Source organism: Lethenteron reissneri, chromosome 58, assembly GCF_015708825.2.
Source record: "Lethenteron reissneri isolate LAM-NWPU_2019-01 chromosome 58, ASM1570882v1, whole genome shotgun sequence".
NCBI lineage: Eukaryota > Metazoa > Chordata > Hyperoartia > Petromyzontiformes > Petromyzontidae > Lethenteron > Lethenteron reissneri.
In genome coordinates, this window is record NC_083836.1 from 9,206,866 (window position 1) to 9,231,792 (window position 24,927).

Sequence of the window (24,927 nt, forward strand, 5' to 3'; positions counted from 1 at the left end):
GAGTAGCACCTACGAAGGCCGGCACGGGACACGAGGGGATGGGTGGCCAGCACCACGCCCGGGACGCCTTTGTCTCCCCAGTGGCGATGGTTACTCACCGCACCTTGTACTCATTTGAGGCGGAGTCGACGTATGGGAGGCCCAGAACCGGTTCAGGTAATCGTCACTGGCGTTGGCCTTGATCACTTCCCCCAGCGTACATATACACGTAGGCTCACACGCGTGTCCGCGGCGGCACGCTCCCCGTGCCTCTCGTCCCTGGCCAGTGCTGCACGGGGAGCAGGAGGATCAGTCGAGCGACGAGGAGGAGGGGATGCCATACACGAGGCCCGTTAAGTTCCGCGCCGCACACGGCTACAAGGGGCCCTACGACTTCGACCAGATCGTCATGGTGCAGGACCTGAGCCAGGAGCACAAGGTGAGCCGTTCTGTGACGCCCTGAGCTGTTCTGATAACCCTGCGTTGTGAAGATGAGTAACTATGTGCTGGCCTCCTCGGCGTCGTTGAGCCAATCTCTGCCGTGCCCCGCGTTCCTCCGCACTGCCCAGGGCGCCGTGTGGACCATGAAGTTCTCGCACTGTGGGCGGCTGCTCGCGACGGCCGGGCAGGACAACGTGGTTCGCATCTGGGTGCTCAAGCAGGCGCACGAGTTCTTCAGCAACATGCGGCAGAAGTACAACACGGAGGGTGCGCAGAAACGCGCACACTCGCGCACCCACACTCGTGCGTCATTTCCCCGTACCTCCGATTATCACGGTTGGCTACGTACGGTGCGAAAGCAGTCCAACATACACACATTGGAAACCTACACGTTGAACTGTGGTCACTTCTAGTCCCTCCAAGACCTTTTGGGCTGTTGGTGATGACCGTTTCCTTCACCAAACTCGTCTCTTTGCAGTGCCTCTCCACTCCCCTGTTCGTCGCCGCGCCTTTCAACTGAGAGAACTTCCATCCCCGCCCACTGTTTGATCGTTGCCTTCTCCTGAACACCTTCCAATGTTCCCTCCATCGCCATCCTCTGCAGCCGGTGCCGTTCACCGTTGTCACACCTCTGAGATATTGCAGCTTCCCTCACCTCACTTGACGTGGCAGCCTTGACTTGTTGTCAAGGCTGCCATGTCAAGGAGACTTCTTGTTTCTTTGTTGCTCCTTCATAAGAAAATGTCAAGAATTCTCTGGAAGCCGTTAATTTTTACAGAGGCAGTGATTCTCTCCTGTTGTCTTATTCTTCAATCAAGAGTTACAAGCGGTGACTTCCTTCGCCTAGTTTTCTGGGGACACCTGTGGTGTTGTTTGGGCTGGCCACGAGAATCAAGACAACTTCACTTCTAGTTGCTCAGTGTGGACTCCTCCATACTCATCTGCTCGATAGTGATTTTTATTATCGTAGCTTCACACGATCGTCGAGAATGCTCAAGAGACTGACTTTGTACCGGAGGTGTTGCGTTGTCACGTTCACACGCAGACTCTTTGGGTCTTTGACGTCCACCTTTGTCTCTCCAGGCCGGGTGTCTCCCTCTCCTTCCCAGGACAGCCTGAGCTCCATCAAGTCAGAGACAGAGGTATACGGCAAGCGCAGCTACAACCGCATGGCTTGTGCCAGGCTAGGTGCACGTTCCCTACCGTCTTTGAGCGGCGTATGTCCGATAAATCTGCCCTCAAATAATAAGCCCCTATTTCTGTGAGACGTGGAGCCTTGTGGAATTTCCACATTCCCGTGTCGAGGCTACTCTCTGCAGCAAAGGATAATTGATAACGATGGTTTGAGTCATCTCCAGACTAGGATGTGAACTCTGAACCGTCCAACTATGAGTTAAGCACATGGACAAACTGACCCATAGCAGTGGCAGCAACAAAAACAACACGTGCACAGCATGTTGCAGCATAAAAACCTCACCCGGTGCTTGACTATTGCACTTAAGTATCTTGTTCCTCGAACACATCGCAAGTCCAGCCAGTTCTGCAACGCGGATTGGATATAACGCGATGAATGTATGAGAGAAAACATTATTTTTTTATAACGCGGATGTGAATTTAATATTTAACGCGATTTGAGTGAACGGAACTACGTCACGCGGGTAGCAATAAGTGGTCCTGCGGCTGCCTCGCCGTTGCATCACACAAGGCATTGGGATGCTGCTGGATACTTCCAGATGCTACCCACGCACTTCAGTCTTTGCTCAGCCTGCAGACACGTCTTACGTGTTTTCGCGGACTGCGCTTTACCCTATTATTTATTATAACGCGGGTTTTTTCCCTCACGCGGTGTTCTTCTGGAACCCACCTACCGCGTTATAGGAGAACACACTGTTCTGCAATCGATTTATGCATCTACAGCCCTCATGGCTTTCTGTTGCTGGATGACGGCCTCCCTACAATGCGTGGGTCACAGAGGGGTTATTTGTTTGCGCGCGTCACGCCGGTCGGTGTGCGTTGGCGGAGACGTGCAACGTAGGTGTGGGGAGTTCGCAATCGCAGTACACAAGTGGATCTTTCTGCAACTGCCCTCCGCTGCCCTCCATGTGGCACAGCCTCGCAACCTGGCGCGCGTCACAGCCGCGCGTTCAGCCCGGCCTGGCGTGCGCGGTGTGACTAGGTCGCACGCGACCCGTGTAAGATTTGGACTTTATGAATCATTAGACGCAAGCTCAAAGCAGAATATTGAAAGCTGGCACGAAAATCAACTCGGAGCCAGTTCTAGCGATGCCAGTATCCAGTTTATGTAGACTAGCCCCTAGGTCGGTGTTAGCCGCGGAGGGCGTGATGGTTTTCTTTTTTCATTCCTGTTGCTCTATGTCACATGTACTGCTCTCGTTCTATTGTAATGTGCACTGATGCCTACCTTGATTGAGGGCTACATTGGCACGTAAAATAAAATTGATTGATTAAATCTGTATTTGGTTGTCAGAATTGCTCCTGAACCTAGCGATCAACTGAACCAATAATAACTGGCACGTTGAAACGCTTGTTCTCCATGGCAGTTGAATTTGTTTGGCTGCGTCGGGTGGAGGAGGGTTCATGATGCAGATCTGCTCAGATCATTACGAGACCAACCCCAAAAATCAGTGATGAATCCTCGACTAGCCCGACAATAACCTTAATTCTCCACCAGCCAATCCGGTACATAGCCAACTCCAGTGCCTATTGACGAGCAGTGCTTCTCATGGCACAGATCGGCTCTCCGGACGACGCTGAAAGGAGCGACAGTGCGGCGCCCTTCAGGAGACAGCCTTTCTGTAAATACAGCGGACACACGGCCGACCTGCTTGACCTGTCGTGGTCAAAGGCAAGTACGCGTCGACGCACGTGCCTCTACCCTTCCCATTCACCACCTTTGGGAGAGATCTTCACCACCACCATCGCCACCGTTGTTCGCGTAACCAATACGTCCACACAACACCACTACCAACTCGGGCCAGTATTATCCACTTGAGCACCACTGGCTCAACCAGGGGTTGTTTGCCATTCCCACCACCATTCGCACAGCCAGCACGTCCTCGCTGACGTCGCTAAGCCCACAGCTGCCGTGTCCAATACCTTAGCCGCTGCATCTACGCTACCGCTCAGCCAACCGCAGTGGGTCGTCAAAATAACGTGGCCAGATGTACCGTACCTCGGTTTACTAAAAAAAAACAATCTCAATTTTACTCCCGAAGCTCAACTTTTGAAGAGCATGCAAAGCAACGCCAACTTGTAAAACTACAGAATGATCATGGCGTGGCGCTGCGGTGGTGAGATAATGTTGAATAATAGTAATGGTCAGCCGGGGTGGCTAGGAGATGTTAACTACCTCGCTTGGTATACAGGAAGTCGTGGGTTAGATCCCGACCCTGTCACCTGTTTATTTGAAGTTATGTTCTCGCAGTGGGCGCATGGATTTTTTTCCGGGTCCTCCGGTCTTTCACTCCACATTTAGAAACAAGCATTCAGAGTATTTGGCTGCTATAAATTCCCACGTGATAAGCCACTTTGTTGGCATATCATTTGTGGCCAGGCCGCTTCTGAAAAAAGCTCTATAGCTCAGTGAGCCTTACCCGGTAAAATAAAAAGTTGAGTTTATTGTTTTTGTTTATTATGGTACGTACGTTGAACTTCCTTCGGACCGTACGTAGCCAACCGAGCTGATCGGAGGTGCGGGGAAGGACAACAAACTAAACACAAAAACCTGTTAAGTTTTTGTCTTTCCCCGCACCTCCGAGTAGCACTTTTCCCTACGTACGGCGAGAAAGAAGCTCAACATGTATACGTACGAAACAAAAGGTGAATCTCTACTCTCGCTCTCTCGACGTCCACAGAACTACTTCCTGCTGTCGTCCTCGATGGACAAAACGGTGCGGCTGTGGCACATCTCGCGCAAGGAGTGCCTCTGCTGCTTCCAGCACATCGACTTTGTCACCGCCATCGCCTTCCACCCGCGGGTAACACACGGCGCTCGCTCGCTCGCTCGTGGAATCCGTCCGTGACTTGTTTTGCCTGTCAGGCACTGCTCCACCGAGTGTGGGATAGGGTGTGCGGAACAGGATTAGTCGGGGGTTTGGCTCTGTTTGCCGTGACTGGAACAATGAACATGCATTGCCGTTGGTGGCTTGCAGCCATATGATAAAAAAAATATCACAATCCCCGTGATAGCTTCCAGTCTAGGTATAGGAGGATCACTTGTTACAATACAATAGGGGCTACTAATCCGGCAGTCCGAGTTGGATTTCTGGCCATGGGCTAACTTGAGAGGTGATTATCTGAACTGGCCATGGACTGCTTCTAGGTCCACTCAGCCTTAAATAAGTACCTGGTCTGGTGTGTAATCATTGGCACTGCGGAGACTCAATTGGCGCCTGTCCATCCAGCAGAATAACTAAGTACAACCGTTCAGCGGGGCTGGTGGTGGGGTAAGTGTAAATACTCCCACCTCTTCCAAGACGTCTGGTCATTGTGGAAGAAGAGGTTCTGTCTAGAGCCCTCTCTCTTGAAGGCCCTTCAGCCAGCAGTGACATGAGCAAGTAATGGCAGGGCAGCACCGTTTCCTTGTATATGCACGTATGTGTACATATGTAGTGATTAACTCGGAAACGATAAGACTTGGAGGCACTTCTTTATTAACAAGCACCATCGGGGTTAACACTCTTCATAATCAGTCCGTCTATTGCCGGCGACAGTTGGTAGGCTGCCTGACTGGCGGCATCCCGAGATGGTAAAGACGGAGACGTTGACGAGAAGGACGGTGAAGACGACGAGAAGGATGGCTACGAAGACTTGAGCAGCACGACGGGTTATCCCACTCCAACAACAGCCCTGAGGTCCCCTACAGGGGCCCCTCTTATACTGTCAGCGTGGCCTGGCTCCACCCCCAGCCACGCCCCCTTTCTGGAACCTACTAGCGAGTTGCTGGTGTGCCCCTTTTGTGACCTGTGCCCTAGACCCGCTCTCGTGTACATCCCGGCCTGCTGACGTCAGGACTGCCCTAAGCTGCAGATCCCCTTTTCTGCCAGCAGCCGGCGCTATGCCACTACACAAAGATAAATACCCCCCAGATAGCCTTGAGCAGACTGTTAGAGCAAGTGCTCATAATAAAGGTTTTTGGGTTCAATCGCGTTATGATGCTGGATGTAATTACCAGCGAAACGTCGTACTAAAAAATTGTAAATGCTGTGGATTCACTCTTCAAAACACCGGTGGGCTAAAGTAGTGAACTATTTGATTTTTGTCAACGTGACACTTTTTTTACTGTTTATATTCTTGGTTCTTTCGGTAAAGTCACGTAGAAGGGAAACAATAAAATAATAAAAATATAAAACAATAAAATTATTACGACGTTTCAGCTGCAACACAAGCATTCATCATCAGGTGTGAAATCCACAGCAAGAAAATTTTCTTGCTGTCGAAGCGTCGTGAGAATTTTATTGTTTTATATTTTTATTATTTTATTGTTTCCCTTCTACGTGACTTTACCGAAAGAACCAATAATATGAATCCCTGCAGTCACGAAAGCTTTTAATCAACATTTTTTTACTGTTTGGCCGTGTCGGGTGGTGAGGGATTACGACACATTTTTAAATAACGCGATCTAACCCAAAAACCTTTATTATGAATAATATTGGTCACGAAAGCCGACGTGTTTAAAATGAGAGCAAGTACTGTTCGTGAGCACCTATGAAGACGGTACACGAGGTGGTGGGTGGCCACACCCGACCGCCTTTCCCCAGTGGCGATGTTTTTTTACACATCACACCGGGTACTCATTTGAGGCTGAGTAAACGTAGGGGAGGCACACGATCGGATTCAGATAATCGTCACTTGTCATGGTGGCCGTGAGCGGGAATTGAACTCTGGTTGCCGGGTCCGTATCCCAACACACTAACTGCTACACCAGCACTCTCCACACACATACACATCACACACTTATACACACGGCCGGATTAAGTTTGATTGGAGCCCGGGGCTGTTCTAGTATTGAGGGCCCATCTCTGCAGATTGAATTCCTATACTCGACTCCATTTACCAACCACCGCTCATGCCAAGTACAAGTTTAATGATCAAAACTATCTTGTTTTTAGTAAATAAAACTCACAAAGTTATACAATGGTGATGTTATGGCTGTAATTTACAAATGACACTGCAGTATCTATCGCAGTGCTACAACTGTCATGAAACAGTTTATTTTTGTGGCGCTCCTAAATAAATCCGTGGCCCTGGGCAGCAACCCCTAAAGCCCCTGCGTTAACCAGCCCTGTGCATTATTTCATACACACCAAGACAAAGATCCTCCATGTAGCCTTTAACTGACTGATGGGGCAAGTGCTGTTAGCGAGCATCTCTGAAGGGCAACGTGGCACACGAGGGTTTGGCCAGCACCACACCCGGCCACCTTTATCTCCCCAGTGCTGTTGTTTACACACCTCACCAGGTACTAATTTAAAGCTGAGTCGACCTCGGGGAGGCCCAGAACCGGTTCAGGTATTCGTCACTGTCGTTGCGGGAATTGAACTGGGGTCATCGGGGTCGTAGCGCGGTGCACTGTCCGCTGTGCTTCCACTCCCACCCCCACTCCCCCATTCAAACGTATAGTTGCATGTACAGCTTATGTACATACACGATGTAGATACGACACATTTTACTTTACCAGGTAAGGCCCACTGAGATATTTCGCTTATTTTCAGAAGTGACCTGGTCCCAAATGTATAGCTCAAGGAAGTGGCTGTTCCTATCGACATTTCTAGCAGCCAAATATTCAAAACCCATGTTTATAAATGTGGAGGGAAAAACTGGAGGATCCGGAGAAATCTACACGAGCACAGGGAGAGAGGCATGCAAACTCCAAATATACATCAGGCGTCAGGGTCAGGATCGAACCACATACTCCTGCGTAACAGGCGAGGTAGTTAACATCTCGCCACCGCGGCGCCCATCTGAGCGACTTGTGTGCTGCCGCTCTGCGCAGGACGACCGCTACTTCTTGAGCGGCTCGCTGGATGGCAAGCTGCGCCTGTGGAACATTCCCGAGAAGAAAGTGGCTCTCTGGAACGAGGTGGACGGGGCCACCAAGCTCATCACGGCCGCCAACTTCTGCCAAAACGGCAAATTCGCCGTCATCGGCACTTACGACGGGCGCTGCGTTTTCTACGAGACGGAGGTGAGTTGGTCCGTGCAGCAGGCATGACACGGGGAAGCATGGCGCTCCCCTCTCACTCGTAAGTGTCCGTTACTTGTTATTTTGTCTTTCCTGACTTGACATTTATGCAGGAGAGCCACATTCCGATAACGTACGTCGTGCATGTCATCCGTTTTTCTTCCGATTGCCATTTCGATGACCAGAAGAAAAACTAACGGTACCGAGGCTCCCACAAGGCCATGCGGAAGGGCGTGTGGTACAGTTTGGCAGCAGCTATCGTAGAGTGCGGTCGTGCTGCTGCGGTTCTCTTCAGTGAGTAAAATGTCTTAAAAAACAACGGCGCTACGACGCTCTAAATCAAATCAATGTTCACCGCTTGCACGTTCCGAGATTCAGCGGTGAACGGGACACCCATCTTGCAACTTTCAGATGTCTCGGAAAGGGTTAAGATGTTTTCAGCCAATTAATGATGAGTTGTGGGAGGAAACCGGAGCACGCGGAGAAAACTCACACGTGCGAGGGGGGCAACACTATCCCCGTACAGATGGAAACAGATTGCGATTAGTCCACTTGATGTACTGCCTCCTCCCCGACGCTCATGGGAAGGGAGTTTCACAACATTCGTGTGATCCACCAACTTTGGCTGCTGCCTCCGCAGGGCTGGACGAGAGGGCACGGGCAGCATAGCTACACCACCGCCTGGCGAGCGGAGGTGGTCTTTGGCAGCGAGGGTTCACAATGATGGATGGCCATTAACAAAAATGTGGCTTACTTGGTAGTGCTCGTTTTATTGAGGCCAAATCGACCAATCATAGCGATTGATGATGATGGCGATTGCAGAATTCCGAAAAAGTAATGTGAATTTGATAGATTACGATGATGAAGCTTTGAGCTTATCCTCAACCTGGATTCGAACTCACGACTTTGGATTGTGGGTTGAGCGCTGTCCCGAATGCAGCACGTTGACAACTCGTGCCCGGATTTTAACCGCGACCCTCGTGCGCGCGTGTCGTCCTGGCGGTGATCTTGGCAGCACCTCAAGTACTTCACGCAGATCCACGTGCGATCCAGCCGAGGACGCAACCGCGTCGGGCGCAAGATCACGGGGATCGAGCCCCTTCCCGCGGAGAACAAGGTGCGGTAGCGGCCCTGTACCTTGTGTCCAACCCCCAATCCCCTCGCCTGCCTCGTCGCGCCAGTCCCTGCTGCCCCAGTAGCGGCCTCTACGCAATTGGTGGGGAACCAATTGCCCCGTCAGTGGGCCAGACCGGCCCACGACTTCATTTCATAAGGCCGGTGGTTCCAAGCCAATGCGATGTAGCCGGAAAACGTTATCCATTCATCACTGCAAGCTTCTTAGCCGCACCATAATCGTGCACTAGAGAGGGGGGCAACGCTGCGTTTCTAAATTCAGCATGCTCGCACATTTTTTGTGTGCTCAATCATCTTGCTTTTGACAGCGCTTGGCTTGAGATGCGGGTTACACGTGTCCACGTCTGGTTGACCAGTGGGGAAGGTATTTGATGAAAGTCAAACATATCCGGCCCTCGGTTATTAGCGGGTTTCCCCACATTATGGTCTACGCCCTCAAAAATTAATGTTAAGAGGTGACCAAAAGAAGAGTCTAACCGTTTCACCTAACCCGAACTCTAGCCCTAATGCTCAAATTATCTCTTAACATTATCCCTGGCCATTTATTTTAACCCAAACCCTGACTCTGACATTAACCCTAACACTATTCGCCACGCACTAACCGTGAAGCCAGTTGCATTGTGATCACGGAAAACACGCCAGGGTTGTACGTTCAACGCAAGTTCCATCCATTATTTTCCTTTTGTGTCTTCGTCGGCAGATCCTCGTGACTTCAAATGACTCGCGAATCCGCCTCTACGACCTCCGCGACCTCTCGCTCTGCATCAAGTACAAGGGCAGCCTCAACAACAGCAGCCAGATTAAAGCCAGCTTCAGGTGAGAGGCACCGCCAATGCCGCTCGCATATTGCGATCCAGAGTCTGAGGGCCTGTCTCATAGAGGATCTCCCTCCGTCTTGCCGTCGCGAGACTGCCGACTCACGTGAGCGTAGAGGCAGTGCGCTCATCCTCTGAGCCAGGGGTGGAAATTCCACTTTCCTCTTGGTGGGGGCAAGTTTGCCGATAAAACAACCACTGCTGACTTCGCCGTAACGTGGTATTTCGTTTTACCTACCCTGGAGGGATTATGGGCTGAGTCGACCCCCCCCCCGCCCGCAGCCAGGATATGAACTCGCAACCTTGCGATTGCGAGCCGACCGGCCAACCAGCGTGCTGGAGGTGGGGGGGGGGTGGGTGACGGCCGGTGGGATAGCAACTCAGAAGAGTGTTCGTCAGCGATGACTGTCCCAGGAGGGAGCAGGAAGGCAAAGTCAGTGGTTCTCTACGACTGCGTTGCCTACGTATGGCCCAGTCAGCGTTTCTGCAATCGCTCGCTGGGCTGTCTCTCAGTTTCCGCCTGTGGAGGTCGTGGCGAGCGGACGTTCCGTGAGATGTGCCTTGGGCAGTGCACGGGGGTTGGGGGTGGGATAACGCAAAAACCCAATCAGTCTGACTGCTAGATTTGAAGTTTTCGTGACTGCAAGGATCCATACTCTTTGGTTCTTTTGGTAAAGTCAGGTAGGTGAATTTTTTTTTTTTTACTAATATTTCTTGCTGTGGTTGTCACACCTGATGATGATTGCTTGTGTTGCAATCGAAACGTCGTGATTTTTTTTTCTCACTTACGTGACTTTACCGAAAGAACCTAAGAATACAAGTCTGACCTGCGCCAAACTTTCGGACCTCTGACAAGTTTACGTTTGCCGCCACCCCTCGGATGAAGGTCTGTAGATTTGGCGATGGTCACATTGAGGCTGAAACTGTTCAAGAATAAAGAGATTTCTTCTTCCCCCCCCCCCAATGTCGTCCCGATTTTTTCGACTGGCCACTCGAATCTCTCGCAGAGTCATACGGCCCTTCGTGTAAGAGTGCAGCCTCACAGAGTCATACGGCCCTTCGTGTAAGAGTGCAGCCTCACAGAGTCACGCAGCCCTTCGTGTAAGAGTGCAGCCTCACCGAGTCATACGGCCCTTCGTGTAAGAGTGCGGCCCACAGAAGCGGATATCGCAGAACTGTTTGCGAGATCCCTTCGGGTGACCTCTAAGAACAGGTCGGCTTGTTAAACGGTCTTATCACGCGAGCGCCGTCTGAAGGCCGGCGCACTTGCGTTTCCCGAGCGCTCGCGCACATCAATGCTGATGTGTTTGAAGCCGCGCTTGAATCTGTCGGAGTATTGTAAATCGAATTTTTTTAAGATGCAATCCAAAAAAGCCAGCAGGTCTTATCTTTTTAGCTACACACTTAAGCTGTGTGTCCCGGGCTGTCCGACACGAGTTGGAAGCCGAGGGGGAATTTTTTTTTGTTAAATTGAACAAGTACCGGGTTCCCCTAGGTGAACTCAGCCTTTAATAAGTATTTGATGCTTCCCATGTAAACATGAATGCTGGGGAGATGCTCCAACGCATTGGTGCACCATGCCGACTTGGCTTTGTGGGGTTGTTTGCCCCAACCTCTCTCCCGATTGCGGACTGCGTGGCGCCACCTGGTTTGTGGTGCATCACCAATATCGCAGAGGTGCTCCTGGGAAACCTTCAAGCGGCAGTCTCATCCACACATGGGGGCAGCACGTTGCCACACACCCCGCGAGAGAGACATGCTTTGTCACCAGTTGGTGATTTATTTTAATTGTTGAGCGCATGCATTTGGACAAATTAAGTGGGTTTTTTTTATGTGATGGGGTTTTTTGTGAAGTCGTCGGTTAGGCTAATGCTCAGTTTTATTCACGAGTGGCCAAAACCAGGATTTGAACCCAGGTTCTCAGCATTGCCGGCTCACTGCTCTGTCCGACCTCCTGGTGACCTCACCGCTGACTAAGATGAAGTGTCCACCAACAATACAATACTTGCCCTGGTGGTCCAAAAGGGCTACTCAGGAGTTGAAGCGTCCAGGTGGCGTGGAGGTCACAGCGCTGAGCTAACACGCCTAAGAGCCTGGGTTCACATCCAGGCAGCTGCCTGTGGTTAAACTGGGTTCTCAAGCGCAGTGAGTCGGTCTTCTCACCAGTGAATGTACAAACTAATCGTTGCAATAGATTTGGTTCTGCACTGAACTTGGCTAAATTTCACCTCTTGATAATTAAATTCATCGGTTAGGCTGTCGCATGACAAGCAGTACGCTCGGTGAGAAAGTGCTCCGCCTCTCCCGTGCGTACCAGAGGTCAATTGAAGAGGTCTCAGAGGTGGCTCTGTTATATCCACTTCCGCGTGCCGTTCTCTAATGGAGATGATCGCACTGCTGCTGTGCGAGAGATCCAAATGGATATTGCATCTCATCACTTGCATATCGAACAATTGGGATGCACTTGGAGACGATAATCATTAAGATTTAGCATGAGATGTGTTGTGTGTGTGCGCTTGCGTGCGTTTTTTCTTTCTCAGTCACAACTTTCAGCACATGGTGTCTGGATCCGAGGACCGCTACGTGTACCTGTGGAAGACCTACCATGACGTCAACCGCTTCTCCTCCGTCCGCAGGGACCGCAACGATTACTGGGAGGGCTTCAAGGGTGAGGATTGCAATCGGGTCGGGGGAAAAGGGCAGCGATTTCGATCCACGGCCACGGCTAATGACCGCGGCGAGTGATCTCTGAACCAGTCCTGCGTGCGCGTACCCCCTTCACCACCGCGTATTGATGATCGCGGTGAAGTATAGTAACCCCCTGTGACCAACACGACCTTCATTTAGCGGTGGATTGACAAAGGGCCGTGAATGGCACACGTGCCGCACTTTCTGCTCTCGGCGCATGGAACACCCGCGTGTCCCCTAGCGTCCACGTTTGTCTCTGCGTCCCCGTGTCTCCCCGTGCGTTCACCCCCCCCCCCCCCCCCCGCAGCTCACAACGCAGTCGTGACGTCGGCGATCTTCTCGCCCCATCCTGCGCTCATCACCGGCTCGGACGTTCCGACGGTCGAGGAAGTGGTACCCAGTGAGGGCGGTGAGGGATCCACGGAGACCGGTACGGCCGGTACGCGCCACGCTGGCAGCCCCCCGTGTCGCCCCTGTGCCACCGCCGCTCGCTTTATCGCTCGTTCGCTCACTGGGCATGCATCCACTCGTGTCTTGTCTCATCCCGCACCGTGTTCAACCGCCACACTGCAGGTCACGATAACTCGCCCGCACATGCACACACCCGCTGATATACTCAATCGCACACACTCACCACTTACTCACCACCCACTCACTCACCACTCACTCACCACACATTCACCACTCACTCACCACTCACTCACTCACCATCCACCCACCCACCCACTCGTACTGAAACGCAAACTAGTTTTTCGAACACCACCACTGCCATAACATCCACACTACTAACATTTATGTGGCCAGTATATCCACATTCCCACAAGGGATGGGTTACTCTACACCACTACACATGCCACCACATTTGATTCAACCAGTCAGTATGCCTAACACCCCACCACCACGCACATAACCAGAATGTCCACCAAATTATTACAGATCCCACGTGTCTCCCTTTGTTCCTACATGTATCTCCACGTGTGTCCCCACGTGTGTCCCCACGTGTGTCCCCACGTGTGTGTCCCCACGTGCGTCCCCTCATGTCTCCGTTTTTCCTAGTGGCTCCCCATGCATCCTCACGCGGCGCTGAAAGTTGCCCGTTGCCCCCCCCCCCCCCCAGGTTCTGCCCGGTCAGAAGAGCACGGCGAGGTGTTGGTGACGGCAGATTTCACCGGCGCTATTAAGGTGTTTCACAACCGCACGCGCCGCACAGAACCGGCCGTGCCATGAGCATCGCCAGCACGGCAGCCCTCCTTCCTCTCCGTCTATGTCCCTGTCCGTGTCTCTGTCCATCTCTCTGTCCAACTCTCACTTGGCGACAGCCACAACCTTGGCCCCTCTATCTTCCAACAGCCACGCTCGGGTTGCAATCTCTTAAAGGTACAATAAGACCATGACACACCATGGTTATGAAGAATATCTCACAATAGCAGAGAGAGGGGAGAATTTAATGTAAATGCATTGCCTTGGGTGGTGAATTATTATTATTTTTACGCAGCTGACAAAATCCGGGATTTTTTACGTCCTGGCGAGACCGACAGATTTTTCCCGTGACACAGTTTTGCCGCCTCCATGACAAGAGCACGATTCTGGGAAAACTGGGGACGGGGACAACCCGAGCTCACTCGGCCACAGAATGCGCTCCGCGATGTTGTGATCCTGCCGAGTGCCGTGGTGGTCGGAGCGCAGGGTGGCTCGCAAGCCCCCTGAGCAACGTTGAGTCTTGCCGAACTTAAAGGGATTCTTCATCATCATCATTGCTTTCCAAATCCCCGCAGAGAGGGGGAGGTGGGGCATGCATCGCTGTTGATTCTCGAGGTAGAACGGTGAACTGTTGATGAACTAATTCGTTTTTGAAAACTGAAATAGAGGTTCTGTCAGATACTTGGCACAAGTACACTTATGGGCACTACAGAGGCAGAAAATTCCAGCCTCAGAATTTATTTGAGCTTCTCTTGATTTCAGTTGCGGTGGGAATATGTGCCGCTCGTGGTTGGGGAAGTGGTGAGATGTTTACTACCTCGCCTGGTCTGCAGGAGGTCGTGGGTGCGATCCCGACCCTGACGCCTGCTGTATATTTGGAGTTTCCATGTCTCTCTTACCGTGATCGTGTTGATTTTTCTCCGGGTCCTCCAGTTTTTCACTCCACATTTATAAACATGCATTTCGAGTATTTGGCTGCTATAAATTTGCATATGATAAGCCACTTTATTGGCCTATCATTTGTGGCTATGTCACTTCTGAAAAAGAGCTATACAGCTCCGTGGGCCTTACCTGGTCAAATAAAAATAGTTTATAGTTTAGTTTAAACGTGAACTCGTTGCATTACAACGCACGTACGAATTTAGAAACACAGATTCTTACGCACGCCATTGGATGCTTGTATTGTTCGCTGAACCGATGCATCGTCTCGTCTCCCCCGTCTCTCTCCCACCTCCCCCCATCGCCCGTCGGGCTACATTAAAGTGTCAATGCTCGGAGACGGGGCTTTCATTGACGGTTGCGCATCCACCAGCCACTGCTTCGCTATCTGGCACAGCGTGCACGGACCAGGATTTAAATTGACGCCTCCCGATGTCCGTGTAATGCTCCTCCTCTGCCGCATGCGGGCGTCAAAATTGGGCCAAGTCGCGGGATGCGACAGCGGTTCGTCGTACGACGCACAGCGAACTGCCCGTCGGTCCGCTGTGAGTATTACGCAGCGGTCGCTTAGTATTCCTTAGACCATGTCCCGATCATAGCGTATGGTTCTATTACCCTGCTAAATGCTGCTGATGATGTTGTTGAATAATCCCTTCATATGCGTGCGTGTTTTAAGTGTGTGTGTCTTCGTGTTAAAAAAAATTCTCCAAAGTTTAGACACATTTGCAACTGCATAATCGCCAAGAGCAAATTCTGGAGTGCCCTCGAACAGACAAATGAAATTCCCTCGCTGCACACAAAAGGCATCGGGCGCACAAAGGACTGTGAGATTACGCAGCCAATTATGTGTGGGTATCGGGCGCCCATTTGTGGTCACGACATTTCTTGCGGGCCAGGATGGTGGCTCATTCATTGCCAAAAGATGTGGTTTGGCTGAGCGAGTCAACCTCGCGTATCGTTGGCTGCGGGGATCTACAAACCAGTGTGGAGCTTTTTATGCCTTTTGCGTGCATCACAAAGTTTCGCCGCGTTTCATGAGAGGCTACACCGTATTAAGTATTATGCGGCACGTGATGTGCTACTCGCGATGTCCGGATATACTACGTCTTTGCTACAGACTCAAAAGAAAACTGCAGAGTTGTATTTCCGAGGCGTTACTTCCCCTTTATGTGGATGGATTGGGTTGAGCCTCAAACATGTTTAGCCTACAACACGTTCAAAACGAATGGGAGGCGACGTAACGATATGTGCGGGTGTTCACGTGCGGGGGCACCCGCACGCGGGTCTTAACGTGCGAGAGAAAATTGACGTGGCTTGACGTGACCGAAGCATTTTAATCCTGGGACGATTCGCAATCGTGCTTTGCAAGCGAAGTGCGGGAAAGCAAGCCGTCACCGTCTGTTTTGAGTTTCACGAGCGGTGGGGGGTGAATCTGGGAGCAGTTGTTATTTTAAAATTTCTTCCCTTATCTGGAAATTCGGCTGCGTTTCGGAGGCACTTTGCGATCAGCGATTCTGCGATCGATGGAAAGGTACACTTGGTTGCAGATGATTTTTGTTGGAGGGTGCGATATGATTTTGATTTGGGCTAGCAGCTAGTTGTTTTTCTGCAAGCGCGTCTGAGGTTTTCATTCCATCATCCCTCACTTCGCGCTGCAATCTACGCGTGCGTTCACTGCATCACGTTACAGTAATCGGTCTGCCCAATTACTGGCCTGAAATCCCGTATGATCACTGTTTTCAGCGGGTTATCGGATTACTTTTCTTAGCACGTAACTGCTGAATGCTTTGTACAAATAACTTTCATTTTGTTAATTTATATTTTAATGATTTCAATCACTTTGTTAAAGGAGGGGTAAGTGTTTGTGACAGCAGCTGGCGTTGATGCGAGGGCGGAAGCAGCCAATTCACGCAGAGTACACTCCCCGAATAAAGTCATCGTAAAAGCAGTTGGATTACATTCCTTTGGAAACGCCAGATGCAGGCCGGATTACGTGAGGTGGCTGTTAGATGGGAGTACGGGAAGTGGGTTACTGACCTATCTGTGTTGGTAAATTTTCTTTTGTAATATCTCGTTTGTACCTGAGAATTCTCTGGGTACTCTGGTCTTTCCCATTGCATGAGGAATCAGTCGAATATCGTCAATTTCAAGACTGGTGATACTGGATTCTGGAAAATCCTGGAGGCTGTGCTGGGTAAATTAATGACCCAACTATGTTTTAGCCGCTTAATCCTCCCGTTTTCTCATCGTTAAACACCTAATCGTTGCTTTTCAAACGCTTTCGTTCAACGCGTGCCGCCTTCAAACACGCAATCTCAACAAACCTTCTAAGTTGTGAATATTTTTCTCTGCGTTGTATTAAACGTGTCTTTATTTTATTTTGGTATTGCTTTTCTGAGATAATAATTGCCGTTTCCCGTGTCGTATGAAATCTGCCGTGTCCCCTACTCTGAATTGTGCGCTTCTACCAGACTTTTGCGCGTCCTTTACCGTGTGCCCGGGGGCTGTGTGGATACGTCGGCGTAACGTGCACCGAATGGCAACAGCAGAGCAACGTGTGATTTGGTTCGAAAGGCATCAGCCTCGCAACATTTGACGTCTTGTATTTTTGTACAATGTTTTTCTCGCCGACCGCAATATTTTACTCGATTTGTCGTCGCCGACTGAGAGAAACACGGGTTGGTCTTCGCTTCCTTCCTTCTGCCTGGTCTCGCACAGCTTGCTGCATGGCCAACACCCGACTGCCACGGTCTAGTCTCCCACCGAACAACGGAGTCAAGCCCTTGACAATAATATCCGTGGCATCCACAGACAGATACCATTGGCCCTTACACGAGAGGGGGCATCGTTACAGGACGTTGGGTAGGAACCTACCGGTCTCTTTCCCATTCAAACTTAATACATTTGCCGATTATAGAAAACGTAACTATCAAATCAAGATGCCTCCTCCTCTGCCGGATTACTATTTGAACATTTGGCATGGGGGAAGTGGCCTCGTGTCTCGGGCCTTTTCATAATGTGGCCGTGGCGGAGGTGCTGAGTTGGCAGCTCTGAGATCCTGGGTTCGAAGTCATCTCGCAATGACGACACGGGGTTCTCTCTCTCTGGCACGCGTCCGTGTTACTCAGCCCGCTCAACGGTGACCGCTTTACCCGATCCAACATTCCAGTTCCGAGGGGCACTCATCGCTCCCGTTTGCAACGCCGCGATCAGCGTTCTTCAGAGACCTAATGAGCTGTGGCCAGCTGGATGGGGCTTTGCCGGATAAATGAATAGCGTAGTTTAGTTTAGTAGATAATTCACTGCAGGGGTGGAGTGGTGGCCCAGTGGTGAGCGCACACCGTGCTATGAACCCGACAAGCCGAGTTCGATTTCCAGCCACGGCTGACATCCGTGGCGAGTGATATCAGAACCGGTCCTGCCCATCCCAACCAACCCGCACTACTAACCAGTGTGGTGAAGTATTGTTAAATAAAAAATAAAATGTAAATCCTGTGACTGACATGGTGTGGTGGTGGGGGGGGGAGGTCTTAATCCATTGGTGGATTGGGAATGGCTGGAATCTATTTATTATTCTTCTCTTTTACGTGTCCGAGAAGGTGGAGGCATCGCGTGAGACGGCGCTGTGTCCGGGGGGCCAGGGCCCCGTGCCGCGGGGGGCCGTCGCTGCGACGGCCCCCCTGAGCGTTGTTGCGGTGGAGGCCGCCGCCTTGTCCCAGAACCTGCGTGGCGACGCTGCAGCGTCGTTTTAAACGTAAAAAAATAAAATAACAACGCGTGCGGAAGTGTTTTACCTAAAAAAAAAACATCGAATTCGATTTTTTTCCGCTGCCTCCCGCCGATGATTAAAAAAGACGCGGGTGGCCGCTTTAAAGTGGGAGCAGCTATAGGGTTATCCACTCGTGAAGGCAAAGGTCCGCTGGCCTGCGTGACTCACGCCGCTGCTGGCGGAAGAGCCTCCGCTAAGGGGGGGGAGTGCCATGGAGCGAGTCCCCGCTCGAGCGTGTTTTTGGCCTCCTCTTCCACGCTGGTTCGACGTCACGGGGAGCGGAGGGAGTCCCACCAACACTTAACGTCTGGGATAGATTACATTCAGTTGTGAGTCCTTAAGAGGGAGCCTTCTCGTGCACACACAAAAACTACAACCCCTTCACCAATCTTCGCGAAACCTAACGGAATCCAGATTCGTAACGTTATGCCGTGTGTCGGTGCGATTACATCTGCATGCACTCCTATCTGCACGCAGTCGATGACAACCTCCTAACGGCAGGAATCGGGCTCCCTTTAAAGACTGGCTTTGCCGGCTTGTTCTAATTCTCGCCACAAAGGAGAAAGATAATGGATTTGGCCCCTAAGTTCATTGTGAAACTGTCTTGATAAGGCCGGCACGGGAGTACTTTCTCTGTGCGCGCCCTAAATGGGTTTCCTAATGCATTTTGAGCTGCATTTAGCCAGTGACACGGCAACTATTTACCCCATTGAAATGTAAAAGTCATCGATGATTGTATTTTTTTGGAAATCACGCTCGCTCCCATTCTCGTACACACACGCGCAATGCTTGCACACACGTCTATACAGACCACATGCATAGGTGCACACACGACTCTTTTTGTCAATCCGCTGCTAGATGAGGGCCTCCCCGCGCCGTGCGGGGTCGTGCTTGGTGGAGTGGGGGGGGGGAGCATAGACGTGGTAGAGTACAAGGTGGAGTGTTGAGGCCTGAAGCAGGCCCGGCTGCCTCTTTCTGCTCGGTGCTGATGTTTGTCTGTTCGTGAGAGTATGGCGACCGCTTCAGACAATCTCCACTCGAGTTGCCGTGGCTGGGAATCAAACAGAGGTCGCAGGGTTTGGTCTGTGCCCTAACCGCAGCGCCACCGCTCCTCGCACGCAAACAGATGAATAAACACGTACCACACACATGCTCCATACAAAGATAAAGCTAAAGCCCCCCCTTCCCCATATAGACTTAACAGACCGTTGAGACAAGTGCTGTTAGCGAGCTTCTACGAAGGCCGGCATGGCATACGAGGGGGTTGGTGGTCGGCACGGCACCCAGCCGCCTTTGTCTCCCTCGTGGCGATATTTACTCCTCACCAGGTGGTTGAGTGGACCTAGGGGAGGCCCAGGACCGGTTCGGATAATCGTCACCGGTGTTCGCCGTGAGCGGAAATCGAACGCAGGTCGACGGGTTTTGTAGCACAGCGCGCTAACTGCTACTCCACTCCCGCTGCACACGTACGCTCATGGATAGACACGGGTAGACGTGTCCACACACATACGCACATGTGCAGTCAAGCACAATTCACATACACTGCGAGTGTGAATAGAAAATTGTATGTAAAGGGAAACAAAATTGTGATGCGATGGCAAATAAATGTGTGTGCAGATTTTGGCGAGAGATGATTGTCCACAATGCACGTGGCATTCAATTTAAAAATCGCACCGACCCATCGTAAATTGTGACATTCAGCTTCATTATCGTACCCGTAATAGCACAACCGGTATTTCACCATTATTTATTCGCGCCTGCAGATACAGCAGTAGCTGCTGGCATTTTAAATGCATGGCCTAAGTTTGCAAGGAATTGAACCTGCAACTTTTATTACAATAGAAAATTATAGCTGACCCCAGGTCTGTGTTGCTATAAGAGAGAAACAGCTCTTGTCACCCTGCACATAAATAAGGGATTAATCAATGCGATCCGCCGACTTCAATTTAACCCGATTATCTGAGTGGGGGGGGGGGGGGGGGGTGGGTCCCCTACTGAATGGCGCTGAGATTTTGAGGTGTGGAGCCAAATATGCCTGGCGCAGGACCCTCCTCTGGCTCGATCAGAGGCTCGTGAATGAGCGCGCGGTATTCCTGGGTTCAGGCCGTACCGATGGACGGTGATAATGGTGAAAATGCAATTTTATTTGTTGTTAATCAACAATTTGGTGAATGCTATTTTGTTGGTGGTTTTTCTATGTTCGAGACAGGTCTCATGTCATGCTTGTGCTCAAATCTTTGCAGCCTTATGTTGAGATTTTTATATCTATGTTTAAAAATACATCGGCTTAATTTTCCACCAAACGGTGTCCCGGTTGTGCTGTTAACGGCACAACGAGCGAAGCTTATTAAAACTCCCAAGTAGCCCAGTGATCCTGGTGAGAGATCAATCTTACAATGGCTTGTGGACTGGACTTTCCTCCGACGTGCGTTCTTCTTCCAAGTCCCGTCGCGTACCTGCGCTTTATTCGTCGGAGTGCATTCAGATTTGTGTTATTTATGCAGTCGTCAGTGACGGAGCCGAGGCGTGAAAACTCCGCGCGCGCAGAAGAGCCGTGTCTAATCGCGCGGCGGGCGTTTTGTGTTAAAACGAGTCGCCGATGACGTGTCCAGCGACGCGCTAAGTCATTCCACGTTTTTATTTAAAGTTGCCGAATTCTGTTACGGACTAAAGTGTGTTTCGCACCGTTGGGTTACAACGTGCGTCAGCTTTTGTACGGCGGCTGAGATTCGCAAAGTGTGAGCCATTCCTTTCTGCTTCCCGAGCTAAACCCGTTGTAAATACGGAGAGTTCTACGCAACCTCTGTTGGGAGTGATGCCGGGACTAAAATACTTGGAATCAACTGTTGACGCGGATGGTTTTTTTTTACGAAACGACTTTATTGTGTTTGTGTATCCGCCCTTTGTGTCGCTTAACTCGGAAAGAGTTCTCGTTAGGCATCTGTAAACACACTGTCGGTGATGGGAAGAGTCTGTGAACTGGTGTTGAAAGCGATGACAAAGAAATCACTCTCCTTCGCATGTTTATGTCTCTCCACATCAAGTAAAAGTGTTTCTTCCTTCGATTTGGGATCCCATAGCTTCAAGAGAGGAGCCGTGCTTATGAGATTGGCAGTTCACTAATATTGACTCGAGCAGCAGGTCTGACCGCTGACGCTGAGTGTCAAAACCGGCCAAGGGTTTGCTCGTCTTGAAACAATGCCGCTTTGAAGGCGTGTACACTCCCAGAAGGCCGTCCCGGCCGATGGCATGTGTAAGGAATACTTTTATATATTTTTTTGTACGTGTGGAGAGACGGATCATCCGCTTTTTTATTTTGAAAGCGACGAGTGGCCGTGAACGAAGCTGCGTTGATTTCTCCGTACGGTCTCTGTGAAGCGAAATGACATTGGTCCATCATTGCCATCGTCGCACCAAGGCTATTGCTACTCGGCCTGCCGACATCGCCCGCTGCACCATCGCCACTCGCCGATCACTCTCCCCGAAAGTGATTTGTGAATTGGCAGCATGTGGGACGTGCTGGGAGCCAGGCATGCTGAACGTGGGGGGGGGGGTTTCTCCAGATTGTTAAGATTTTTCTGCATTTTTCAGTTGACTCGCAAACACGGGGTGTTTTCAACCCATTGTGAAAATGCACTTCAGCGTCAAATTTGGCAAAGTGTTGCATTTTTGCGCCATGCTTCCGCTGGGTGCTGAAGCACCCTGCTAGTGATGTCGTGAAGCGGACTTTTCCATCGGCCCTTGTGTGAGCACAGCCTTAATCCATTCCCTTTGCCAATCCACAGCTGGATGATTAAGCTTCCCCCCCATCCCCCACCCATACTGTTTCAGTCCTGAGATTGTTTCACCGCACCACCCAAGGGCAGTTTTGGTTAGCGCGGTTGTTAGCGTGGTGGTTAGAGCGGTGGTTAGCGCGGTGGTTAGCGTGTGCACCGCCGCTCTGCACCACACGTCATCAGTTCCACTACAGGTCACAGGTCACAGCTCACAGGTCACAGCTCACAGGTCACAGCTCACAGGTCACAGGTCACAGCTCTCACAGCTTTCACAGCTCTCACAGCTCTCACAGCTCTCACAGCTCACATTCATGGTGAGTGATATCTGAACCGGTCCTGCCCCCCCCCCCTCCACCTTCACCAAACTGCACTACTGACCTGCCTGGTGACGTATGGCCTAACAACCATCGCCGACGTAGCGTGGGGCAGGCCGCCTTCCAGAAGTAATTTTTTATCATTATTTTGAATTCATGCCATGCACAACCAGTTTACATTTTCACGTGAATTCTGCTGTCTTCAATGCTTGCTTGGCGTTTCAAGCGACCAACTCACGGCCAACTTGTCATTGAGACTCGCAGTGGAATCGGCATTTGGTAAGTTTTCCTACGAGCTGGAAAACCTGGTCGATTTCAGATGGAGCTAATGAAGAATTGCACCCAGGTACAAGACGTTCATAGGTGTGGGGGGGGGGGGGGTTGGTGGGTCACGAATAGATAGTCACGTCCTGCAAAGTTCCCAAACCACTGGGCTGCGAGATGGCCAGGATGTGGCAGTACAGCAAGTGGGTGCTTGACTCGTATATGCACTCCGTTCATTGATATCTCCTCCTATGATCCAGGTTCTTCCCACTTGCAAAGCACTCGACAACAACAACAACGGAATTGACCAAAAGCACCAATGCAAGACCCTCTTGAAAGTGGTTCTGGATTCGGTGAGGCTCCCCTGCATGAAGGACAATTTTATTAACAATTGACAGTGCATTTAATAAAATTGCTTTCAACATTATTTGAATACGTATCTATATATGTAAACACATAGATCCGTCAGCACAAGAATATTGGCACGTACCCTTCAGCACGTGAGCGGTCACTGTTGCACATTCGGTCGTGGGACTTCGACGTCAACTCCAGCTGGTTCGGCAAAGTTGTGCGTGCGGTAAACTGATGTGTATGAGAGAGTGGTTTGGCACTGGATTCACCATCGTCGTCGTCGTCATCATCGTTGTGTTTCATTCATCCTGTTATCTCCATTCGATAATTCGCGATCGTCACATTTTTTTTGTTCGTTAGGTTATCATCGTCTAGTCAAATTTTTATCGCATTTCATCACCGGCAAAGTAGCATCACGTTTCATCTCATCTTCAGCCACGGCCCGTCCAACTGCTGGATGAAGGCCTCTCCAAACCACCGCGTATCACTTAATTGTTAAAGTCGTATTTATAGCCATGTTTATTGTCGTCGCGTTTATTGAAATCATGTTGCTATTGTTATTTATCCCTGTTATCACCACAGTAAATCACTTTTTTTGCCCTAAATCACAACTCCATTGATCTCATGATTTTCATTACATGGTTGCAATCACGTCATCATGAAACATCATCGGTCACCACAATCACCATTATCATCACTCTTAGAACGGCAATTCAACTGGAGTCGCTGCCACCCGTGGCCCATTTGAGCACATGGGACGCGATGCTCATGGGGCCATGGAGACTGCATATTTGTGCTGTTCAACCGCCGCAGAACTTCCCATACACACGCGTGGTGGTGCTTGTGTGTAAACGTACAGCCCTTCAGTCGGTCTACTGCTGAATGAGGGGCAATCCCCATTGCGGGCAGCTCGCCGTGCAGAGTTACTACTTCACCCTGCTTCACCGTGCTGCTCGGTGCGGGTTTGCCGTTGATGGCGGAGGGTGGGGGGGGCCGTGAGCATCCACGTCGAGAGTCACAGCTCGGCAATTAACAGGTCGGCAATTAACAGCTCGGGTTTTGCTGCACCAGCACCCTCCTGGCAACGGAGCCCCGCAGCCGCCCGGAGCAACCGGTGGTGGCCCCGCCGTGGTGGCAGTCTCCCAGCCCAGCCCAGCCCAGCGCTGGTTCGGGCCTCTTCCCTCTTGCTTAGGCTCCCGAGATCTGAAGAGGTGGCGGCGGGGGGGGGGGGGGAGCATTCCGGCCGATCGGGTCACGGTGTACGTGAATGTTGTGTATATATTCTGTAAATGATTGCTGATAGGCACCTTAAGAAGAGCGTTTCGTGGTTATTTGCGTAAAGCAAACGACGCGCATGTGCGTGCTTGCACGTTCTTGCCAGAGTGAGTGCACGGCAGCCTGGTTGCTTGGGAGTATGCATTGGTATGAGCACTTTGGCTGTGGTGGTGGTGGTGGGGAAACGCAGCCATGTGTGAGCGGTGTGCATTGGATTTGGTTTCATTTGGTTTGCGACAAATGTTCTCCAAAATTGTCGCCCAGCGGCGGTGTGGCTATCGAGAGTGCAGGCGGTGCAACTGCGTCCTGCGCCCCATCGACTGGAGGGGCGCTGATGCCGGGAACCGACCCCCGCTTAGTTTCCTGTACCATGGCCGATGCCGTCTGTGCCGCCACCGATGGCTGTGTTTGGGGTTATTGTGTTACATCGATGCGATTCGGTACTAAAGCTTCGTTCATATGGGGGATTTCTTTCTGCTTAACATGTTCTGATGGGCGGCGACTCTGCGTGCAACTGATGTTCAGTGTCTCCTTGTGGTATTTGTTTATTAAACGAGGGGGAAAAAACCCGACTGGTTTGAATATTTCCTCCGTTGTCAACAGAAGGCTGTGGCTTGTTTAAAATATATATATATCTATATACACACCCCCAATTTCATCTCAAGTGTGCTATCAGCATCCCGTCACGAGAATAAGAATCCATTCATATTTATCAGAGTGGTGTGGCTCTTCGTGTTTCAAGAACGGCCCCACGGATGCGGGTATCAGAGAGCTACCT

At 51.0% G+C, this 24,927-nt stretch overlaps 1 protein-coding gene across 3 annotated transcripts in view; it reads left to right on the plus strand.

Annotated features, from left to right (window-relative positions):
* The window catches only part of LOC133357630 (WD repeat-containing protein 44-like), a 51,085-nt gene extending 26,385 nt beyond the window's left edge, over window positions 1-24,700 (plus strand). For 2 of the 3 annotated variants that reach the window (XM_061575685.1, XM_061575686.1), the window contains exons 10-20: window positions 267-418; window positions 549-687; window positions 1,504-1,562; window positions 3,173-3,286; window positions 4,296-4,418; window positions 7,436-7,627; window positions 8,640-8,741; window positions 9,459-9,574; window positions 12,114-12,241; window positions 12,569-12,700; window positions 13,379-24,700. In XM_061575685.1, the coding sequence (XP_061431669.1) occupies window positions 267-418; window positions 549-687; window positions 1,504-1,562; window positions 3,173-3,286; window positions 4,296-4,418; window positions 7,436-7,627; window positions 8,640-8,741; window positions 9,459-9,574; window positions 12,114-12,241; window positions 12,569-12,700; window positions 13,379-13,488 (1,367 nt within the window). In that variant the 3' untranslated portion in view covers window positions 13,489-24,700. The remainder of the gene's footprint in view (window positions 1-266; window positions 419-548; window positions 688-1,503; window positions 1,563-3,172; window positions 3,287-4,295; window positions 4,419-7,435; window positions 7,628-8,639; window positions 8,742-9,458; window positions 9,575-12,113; window positions 12,242-12,568; window positions 12,701-13,378) is intronic. The other variant, XM_061575687.1, reaches the window with a different exon arrangement.
* Window positions 24,701-24,927: the final 227 nt, after the last annotated feature.